Source organism: Lactuca saligna, chromosome 9 (assembly GCF_052625555.1).
Source record: "Lactuca saligna cultivar CGN05327 chromosome 9, ASM5262555v1, whole genome shotgun sequence".
Classification (NCBI taxonomy): domain Eukaryota; kingdom Viridiplantae; phylum Streptophyta; class Magnoliopsida; order Asterales; family Asteraceae; genus Lactuca; species Lactuca saligna.
The window spans coordinates 14,661,098-14,671,442 of NC_136425.1; the positions used below are offsets into that span (position 1 = coordinate 14,661,098).

The 10,345-nt window shown below is 29.4% G+C and overlaps 1 protein-coding gene across 1 annotated transcript; it reads left to right on the forward strand.

The window, feature by feature from the left end:
- The first annotated feature begins 4,960 nt into the window (after positions 1 to 4,960).
- LOC145014286 (NAD(P)-binding Rossmann-fold superfamily protein) lies at positions 4,961 to 6,323 on the forward strand. The gene has a single exon (XM_078972670.1). The coding sequence runs from the start codon at positions 5,002 to 5,004 to the stop codon at positions 6,163 to 6,165; it is 1,164 nt and encodes a 387-aa protein (XP_078828796.1). The 5' UTR covers positions 4,961 to 5,001; the 3' UTR covers positions 6,166 to 6,323.
- The last annotated feature ends 4,022 nt before the right edge of the window (positions 6,324 to 10,345 follow it).

Here is a 10,345-nt window from a genome sequence, read left to right on the forward strand (position 1 = left end):
AATGAGGGGAGAAGATTCGAACTTGATATCTCACCTAAAGCTCTAACCAACCATAGGTACTATTTTTGGTATCTCACCCAAAGCTCTAACCAACCATAGGTACTATTTTTGTAACTCTGCCTTACACATAATAGAAAATGAGAGGAGGGGGATTCGAACTTGATACCTCCTTTCCCTCTTATTCACCCAAAACTCTAACCAACTAGGTTAGAGTAAAACTTATCATTTATTTTCGAAAATTAATTAATATTATATAAAAGCGTAAATAATTAATAAAAAAATAAAAAAACATATTTAAAAAAATAATAGTAAAACAAAATATAGTTTTAGCGTATTGTAAAAAAATATTTTTTTATAAAAAATATACTTGTTATTTTACGTATTTGTTTTACATAAAATATTTTTTTTAATGTATTTAAAAAAAATACGTTTTTATATACTATGTTATTACATTGCTATGATCCTAAAACATATTTTTATATTTTCATATAAAAATATGATTTTTTTACTTTCACATACAAAAAAAAAGTTTTTCTTTTACGTATAAAATATGTTTTTTATATATTTAAAAAATACATTTTCGCATAAAATATTTTTACGTAAAAACATTAAGAACATGGTAACATAACGTAAAAATATGTTTTAAAATCAAATCAAAGCGACTTATATTTTTTACGTAAAGCAAACTAAAAACGTTAATATAACGTAAAAATGTGTTTTTTATTACGTAAAAATCAGGTTTTTTTTATGTAAAAATACATTTACGTAATTTTTTTTTTACGTAAAGCAAACTAAAGACATTTTTTACATATGAGTGATTGGCCCATCATCCATATAACATTTTTTTTACTTAAAAACGTTAACGTTATAAAATATTATATGAAAACGTATTTTTACGTTATGTTAACGTCTTTAGTTTGTTTTACATAAAAAATATAAGTCGCTTTGATTTGATCCTAAAACATATTTTTACGTTATGTTGTCAAGTTCTTAAAAAACATTTTATACGAAAATGTATTTTTTAAATATATAAAAAACATTTTATACGTAGAAAAACTATTTTTTCTATGTGATAGAAAAAAAAAACGTATTTTTATATGAAAACGTAAAAATATTTTTAGGATCATAGCAATGTAATAACATAGTATATAAAAGTTCTTTTTGTATTTTTAAATACATTAAAAAAATATATTATATAAAACAAATACGTAAAGAAACAAGTAAAGTTTTTGTAAAAAATATTTTAATAAGTAGGGGAAATGAGGTCCCATGTTCCAATCCTCCTCCCCTCATTTTAAAACAGAATTACAAAAATGGTCATATGGTTTATCCAAAATTACGAATCCAGTTCTTTTATATTTGAAAAGACAAAAATAATTTTGCTAATTCAATCCCTAACGGCTGAATATTAACAACGTTAGTAAAAAGGATCATCTGTGCAAGTTTTGCAAACCACATGGACCATTTGTATCAAAAAAATTAATAGGAACTAACTTTGTTACTTTTAGCAAACCACAAGGATTACTTTTGTAATTTTGTCAAATAACGTGTCAAACATTATTTTTAGTGTGCTATAATGTTAATTTTTTTATTATTATTAAGTTTGATATTTATGCAGTGTTTAATGTTTGGTTAAGATTTTAGTTGTAGTGTATTAATGCACACCATGTTTTTGTAATTTGTTAATTAAAAAAAATTAAATATGACTAATACTATAACAAAGATGGTAAATAATACTAGTACCATAACAAAATATGTTAAGATGATTAATACAACGCTAGTTATTCTTCAAATAATCTATATTTAGTTAAAACTTCTTCAAAACTACTCGAGATTTTTACAACATTTTTTTCATAATAATAAGTGTACTCAAATTATAAATTTACCATATTAGTTATGTTACTTGGACCGATTATATGAAGAGTACTACATTTTACTTGATTGATGACTAAATAAGGCACAACTACATGCAAAAAACATCAAATAAAGCAACAATAACTGTTTTGTGTGAAATCCAACTACGTTTGGTGGGTGAAAGTCAGTCTAATAGAGTGTGTTTCCTTTTTTTATCGTGTGATTTTTAAACCTCAAAAATCAATTTTCCACTTTTTATAAATTAAATTTTTTTCAACCCTTGTAAATTGTTTTTGTCTTTTTATATGTTATTTAAAATCGTTTTTTAGAATTACTATCAACCGTAGCATTCCGTGTTTAGACCACGACAATAGTATCAACCGTAGCATTCCGTGTTTAGACTGTAACAATAGTTTTTCATTTTGGTTCATAAATGGAGTAAGACCCCGAAATCTAAATAGATTGGGTTGTTGAAAATTAAGGGATAATGACTTGAAAGGGTAACGAACTTTCGATTTTTTTTTACATTTAGTCACTAAACTTTTTTTTGTTATCTATTTGCCATTGAACTATGGAAATTGTTCACATTTTACCCTTATGACCGGCTACCGGTCATAAGGGTAAAATGTGAACAGTTTCAATAGTTTAGTGGCAAATAAATAACGAAAAAAAGTTTAGTGACTAAATGTGAACAAAAGCGAAAGTTCGTTTCCCTCTAAAAAGTTGAATGACTAAATGTGAACAAACTTCCTATTGTATTATGTTTTAGCAAATTATTTATTTTTGTTTAATTGTAGCAACATTTGTTGATGAAGACATCTATGAAATAAAAAAACAAAATGTAACATCCGGATTTCTGGGTATCATAATTTAAGTATTTTTCTTTTGAGTTAAGAAGAGAGACTAGACGAGTTGACGCCTCAACTCGTCGAGTAAGGTCGCGACTGATGACTCGGATTAATGAATGGACTCGACGAGTTCGCGCTGTTGGCAGAAACCCTAAATCTTTGGGTCCGAGCCATATTTAAAGTCACTTATGGCCTTCAATTGTGACTACCTTTCCCATAAGTGAGAACCCTAGCGAGCTTGAGTGTGTAGAGTCAGAGGAAGAGCTATCTTGAGCTTTTTGGTGTGATTTTACAAGAAAGGAGAAGAGTTCCAGCAAGAGGGACCAATGAAGGTTATTGTTCTAAGTTATTCAAGCAAGGAGCTTCATTCTGAGGTACAAAAATGAACCCCTTTCCTTCCTTATTGTTTAGATTCCATTTTGGGGTTAGGGATTGAATCATTTCATCTTTGGGGTTTTGAATGCCTCAAACCCCTCTTGCAAGTTTGTGTTATAGATCAGGACCCTTCTAGGTCCATAGAGATGAGAATATGAAGCTTTAGTAGAGTAAAACTTGGGGGTTTGAAGTTAGGAATCTGGACCCTTCTAGGTCCATAGAGCCAAGAATATGAAGCTTTAGTAGAGTAAACCTTGGGGTTTGGAGTTAGGAAGCATTTATAGGATTTTTATGGTATATATAATTACTTTCATCTTACACATAGATATGAAGTATTTTATATAAATTACGTGCTATGTGTGCATATTATTTGAATACTTGTTGTCTATGTTGGATGAATGATTTTACACATGTTTTAAAAGATTTAAACGGTATATTTATTTTATATCTACAAATATGTTGCAGATGAAACATGGGTAGATGAAATAGTTGGTGTGTGATGAAATAAAATGATGAGAGATAGGTGATGATAGAAAGGTGATGATAATTAGGTAAATAGATGATGATGAATAGGTGATGTAGGATGAAAGGAGATACCATAACCTTAACCGGCAATGTGGCGATGTAGTCATCTACCAGAGTATAGATGGCGGCCACGGACTATTCTACACAACCCAGTGGAAACACCAGCAGGCTCATAACCTGTAAGTGATGAATTACGAGTTCAGGCGATGTTGTAATTACGTATTCATGTGATTCATGGGATGTCACAAATTCCGCATGTCAAACCAATGGTCATAATTCACATCAGTGAAAATGGTTAATTTTTTTGTAAAACCAAAATCATATTGGAAATTTTGATTTTTGATTTTGGAAAATGTCAAACCATTGGTTTTTTATTTTGGTTTCGGTTTTTTTTTTTTTTTTTTTAAATATATTTTTTTTTCCTATAGATTTCTTTATCAACAAATGTTGCTACAATTTAACAAAAATAAATAATTCGCTAAAACATAATACAAGAGGAAGTTTGTTCACATTTAGTCATTGAACTTTCTAGAGGGAAACGAACTTTCGATTTTGTTCATATTTAGTCACTAAACTTTTTTTCGTTATCTATTTGTCACTAAACTATTGAAATTGTTTACATTTTACCCTTATGACCGGTAGCATCCGGTCGTAAGGGTAAAATGTGAATTGTTTCAATAGTTCAATGACAAATATATAACGAAAAAAAGTTTAGTGACTAAATGTGAAAAAAATCGAAAGTTCGTTACACTTTCAAAATATTATCCCTTGAATTTTAGGGTGATAGATTCTTTGATTGTGTTGAATCTTGATGGCTCCTTGTAGATCTATATAGCATATAGACGCGTCGAGTTGTTTTAATCATAATTTATGTCAAAACTATTATTCTTGAACCATTATATCATCTTGTTTAGTCAATATATATTTTAATAATCCCAACCACTCAAGTGTCACAAAATACTAATAAAAAAGCATATGGTACAACTAACAAAACATGTGAAATCATCATGTATATTTGTTTGCGGTTCACGAGTTATATAAAAAAATCACACACGTTATATAATAATGGCAATAAAATAGGATGAGTATTCTTGTAGATTTGATGTGGGAAATCAATTTCGCATTACTCTATAAGATTCATACGAGTTTAAAAGTTTATATCTAGGAGAAAAAGATTTTGTTATCTTAATAATTAATTTTACAAGGATCAGAAAGATTCCAATACCATGTCTTAGTCAAACCCCACTTGACATTTCTTGAATATATTAAGATGAGTTAGAAAGAGATTAATTAACCAAAGATCACACAACTATATAAACCCATATCATCACACATTCATAGACACCAAATTACAACAAGAAGTTCAGTAGCCTCATCGAGAGTTCCAAAACCCTCAAAAATGGCTATCGAAAGGCTTCAGAAAAGAGGGAAAAAAGCTCCAAAAGACGTTGCAATCATATTTGGTGTAACTGGTCTTGTTGGAAAACAGCTTCTCGAGAAGCTACTTTCAAAATCCAAATGGAAGGTTTATGGCGTAGCCAGACGACAAGAGATGACGACGATCAAGAAACCAAACACAAACACAAACACAAACCCTAATTACCATTTCATCTCATGCAACCTTCTTGACCCTGTTGAAACCCAAACAAAACTTTCTCATTTGCATGATGTGACCCATGTGTTCTGGGTCACATGGGCTAGCCAGTTTCCATTAGATAGTGTAGAATGTTATGATCAAAACAAAGCCATGATGTCAAACGCATTAGACTCTATCCTCCCAGGAGCCAATTTGAAGCACTTTTCTCTTCAAACTGGGACCAAGCACTATGTGTCTTTACAAGGAAGTTCTCTTGATCATCTAGTGAAAAGGGTTTCTTATTATGATGAGAACTGCCCACGAGTCGAAGGGTGTAACTTTTATTATGGTCTCGAGGACTTGCTCAAAGAGAGGCTCATGGGTGTGGTTCCATGGTCGGTTCATCGGCCTGGTTTGATCATCGGGAGTTCACGAAAGACATTGTATAACTTCATGGGAAGTTTATGCGTTTACGGGACCATTTGTAAGTATTTGAATCTTCCGTTTGTTTTTGGTGGAAGAAAAGATTGTTTTGAACAGCAGTTTGTGGATGTCTCGGATGCTAGGCTTGTAGCCAAACAACAAATTTGGGCATCCACAAATGATTTGGTTCAATCAAACAATGGGCAAGCGTTTAATTCAATAAATGGAGATGGTTCTACTTGGAAGGATATATGGGGAACGATTGGGGAAAAGTTTGGGGCGGTTGTGCCTTGGGAGATGTTGTCGGAGGATTTTACGTTTGCAGGGTGTATGAGTGATAAGGGGGCGGTTTGGAAGGAGATAGTGAAGAAAGAGGGTTTGGTTGAGACTGAAATGGAGGATCTGGCTAACTGGTATTTCTTGGATGCTTTGTTTCGGTGCCCGGTAAAGATGCTTGGGACAAGAGAGAAAGCAGATCGACTCGGGTTTACAACGAGGTATCATGCTCTTGATTCGATATCACATTGGATTGATGTTATGAGGAATGAAAAACTAATTCCTTGAAGTGATGGTGGTTTTGGAGGGTATGTGGTGTATTTTTTTAAAATGTAGGGTGGAAAAGTAGGAAAGCGATAATTGTGGGGGTGTATATGTAAATTTTCCCATATAATTTGGAAAGGAATGTGGTGTGCCACTCGTTTGCTGGTGCCTAGTTGTGATTATTTGAATATATATTGATGAAATTTGACTTCCTTTTTTCTTTTTCGATAATCTTGCACCCCTTTCTATGACATATAGATGAATATTAATCTCCAATTCAATTCAGTTCTCCTGGTTTTCCTGATCTTGTCTTGTGTGAGACATTCAAACAAGAATCAAATTCTCATGAAGATAGCAAGATGTAGGTGCCTATATTTCAAACACCTTTACCTACTACCTAGGTGCCGATTTTTTTGACAAAAACCATAAGCGAATCCAAGTTTAAAAACAAGAAATAAGGACCAGTTCAGTTTATCTCAAACCACATACACCATTTGTGTGATTTACTTGAGATTATTTAAATGTAGCTATTTAAGGAAAGATACTTGAGGATTTTTTGATATTACACAATCTTAAATAAAAATATTTTAAGTACTTTCTCACTCTCAAAGGGGCTTGGAATATACTCCATTAACTAATATTTTTTTATTAATATAAATTATAAAGATATTTTAATTATAAGATACGATACGGTTTGTATTTCTTTATGTAAAATTTGGTGGAAAACATTAAAAATGATAACGTACTTTGGTTTATATCTCTTTATGTTAACTTGAAAGAAAAATATTAAAAAGATATTATATTTTAGTAGAACAAATTATGAATTCACCTTGTTTATTTTTTAAAATAGAACAACATTTCTCGTCATGTCTTATGAGATGGTTATTGTTTACATAGATTACAAAGGTAATATTTTGGATAATAGGACATAAAGAATTCAATATTATATTTTCATATCATTTGGGAACGAAAGTTATATAAATGTGTTATGTCATTAAAATTTTCATATATATATATATATATATATATATATATATATATATATATATATATATATATATATATATATATATATATATATATATATATATATATATATATATATATATATCATTTTTTCCTATAATGGAAACCTAATGGTTGAGATGTAACATTTCATATAAAAAGATCCAAGATTTAGACCTTAACATGTCTAAAATATCGCTAGAGTTTCAAGATTGACATTCCACGTGACTTTGAGACGTGTTTATGTAAACCACTCAGGTAATACAATTTACTATTTTTAAAAAAATAGTTTTTTTGATTTTTTTGATCAATTTGGTTTAATATCATTTATGCAAAAGACTTTATAACTTTTTTTTTTTTTTTTTTTTTTTATATATTGTCTACATTTTTTTCTATAGATATAAAAAAAAAAAAAACGGATTTTTAGAAAACAACACATTTTTTCTAATTCTTTTGAGTGTTTTTTAATGACAAAGATACTATTATTGCCTTTTCTTTGTAATTGATTTTTTGGTGACTGTACGCCGACTTACTATTAGTATGAATAAAATGAAAGTGCCATAATTTTTCTTTTCAAGTTATGAAAATCATATGTTGAGTTTTTATATAACTTTTATATATAAGAATTATAAATAATTTGTTCATATGCATTTTGAGCAATTGGGTATTATTTTATTCTGTTTCCGTTCCATAGTAATCGCTCACCATTATTTTGAAATGTATCATAAACGAAAGTGATTCAAAATGGTATTATTTATAAGTAACCTTTTTATGCCAATACTTTGTCGTAACATTAAAGAAAAGTTTTCATTAATTTTTTATGTAAATTCCAAATTTCTATAATTTAATCATAAATTTAATAATCGATAATATGTGATGAGAATATACTCCATCAGTTTTAGATGTGTACATTTTTTATAAGGTACAATAAAACTTCCATATTTACAAATAAAGACAAATGAAAAGCTTTTGGGTAGAATGATCAAATTAATTATTATTAATGAACAAATAATCGTAAAGCAGAACTTTTTGTAGTACTATTATATCTTTTAGATGATCAGATAAAAGAATAGCGTACATCTTTTTAAACATAAATGTTTAGACTTTGTATTACAATAATCACCGGTGACCTTATAAATAGATTAGAAGAAATGGGCCACTTCTTTATTTCATTCATGCACAATCATATAAATTAAAATGTACAAAGAAGTTTCCTCCATGTTTAATTAATCCATTGTCTTAAATAAATTTTCATTTATTTCTCCAACCCCACGTAATTGACGGTGTTAATACCATTTTTAGTGTCAAAATGTTTAAATGCATTTGTATTATATTCTTAATTTATGAAACACCAACGTATTAATATACCGATTAATAAAGTTTAAAGGATAGTAGGTATGGTCGTTCCTTTCTGGTTATTATAATTAAGCGGGGATTATAGAAATATATTAATCAACTTTAGTTATTTTCACATTTACTAATCATCTTTAAAAACAATAGTTTTTGGTATAAAGGTTATTATTATTATTATTTTTTTAAAATCTAATTTAAGTAATCATCTTTAAAAACAACAAATATTTGGTTATGACGTTTTAAAATTTTCTATATTGGTAATATGATGATTTGCTCAACACGTATGAAAGATTTGATGCCAACATTACATTGGTTTTTTCCATTAACAATCACCCACTAGAATAGGAAAAAAAATTGCTTATCTTAATTAAAACACATAAATCTTAAAGTTTAATAATTCAAACACAATCTTTTTAGTTCATTACCTTATATAAAATAGTAGATTTTATTGTTTAAAGGATAGTAGGTATGGTCGTTCCTTTCTGGTTATTATAATTAAGCGGGGACTATAGAAATATATTAATCAACTTTAGTTATTTTCACATTTACTAATCATCTTTAAAAACAATAGTTTTTGGTATAAAGGTTATTATTATTATTATTATTATTTTAAAATCTAATTTAAGTAATCATCTTTAAAAACAACAAATATTTGGTTATGACGTTTTAAAATTTTCTATATTGGTAATATGATGATTTGCTCAACACGTATGAAAGATTTGATGCCAACATTACATTGGTTTTTTCCATTAACAACCACCCACTAGAATAGGAAAAAAAATTGCTTATCTTAATTAAAACAGATAAATCTCAAAGTTTACTAATTCAAACACAATCTTTTTAATTCATTACCTTACATAAAATAGTAGATTTTATTTTGATATCTAGGAGAAAAAGATTTTGCTATCTTAACTTGACATTTCTTGAATATATTAAGATTAGTTAGAAAGAGATTAATTAACCAAAGAACACACAACTCGGGTTTACAACGAGGTATCATGCTCTTGATTCGATATCACATTTAAGGCTGACAATTCTCGATACGACCCGCGACACGACCCACAACACGACACGGAATAAATAGGTTTGGGTTGAGTTTTTCAACCCGTCAACCCGCCAACTCACCAACCCGTTTATTAAACGGGTCATATATGAGTTTCTCAAAAAATAAACGGGTTGACCCGCCAACCCGTTTATATTCTCAATAAAAAAAATTATTTTATATTTAAATGTATTTATATATCAAGTATTAATATTTAATAAGTAATATATAATATATACCATTGATTCATAGACTATTTGACTATTTTAACATTTTGACTTGTGGTGGATGGTCTAAGGTCGTAAGTCGTAACCTCTAAGGTTAAGTTTGTAATATGTTTTTGTAAATGTTTTTAATTTTCATTTGGATGTTTAAGACTTAAATGTCTAAAATTTGGACCCACGAACCCGCCAACCTATGAACCCGTATAAATAAATGGGTTGGCGGATCATATATGAGTTTATGTTCCAAACCCGCCAACCCGTGACCTGTATATTTAAATGGGTCGTGTTTGGGTTGGTATATTTTGACCCGTCAATCCGCGACACGCCAACCCGAATACGACACGATTGCCAGGCCTAATTACATTGGATTGATGTTATGAGGAATGAAAAACTAATTCCTTGAAGTGACGGTGGTTTTGGATGGTATGTGGTGCATTTTTTTTAAATGTAGGGTGGAAAAGTAGGAAAGCGATAATTATGGGGGTGTATATGTAAATTTTCCCATATAATTTGGAAAGGAATGTGGTGTACTACTGTACCACTCGTTTGCTGTGCCTAGTTGTGATTATTTGAATATATA

Bases quoted from the DNA above. Each gene is read 5' to 3' on its own strand.
- LOC145014286 (XM_078972670.1), top strand. From the start codon at position 5,002: ATGGCTATCGAAAGGCTTCAGAAAAGAGGGAAAAAAGCTCCAAAAGAC.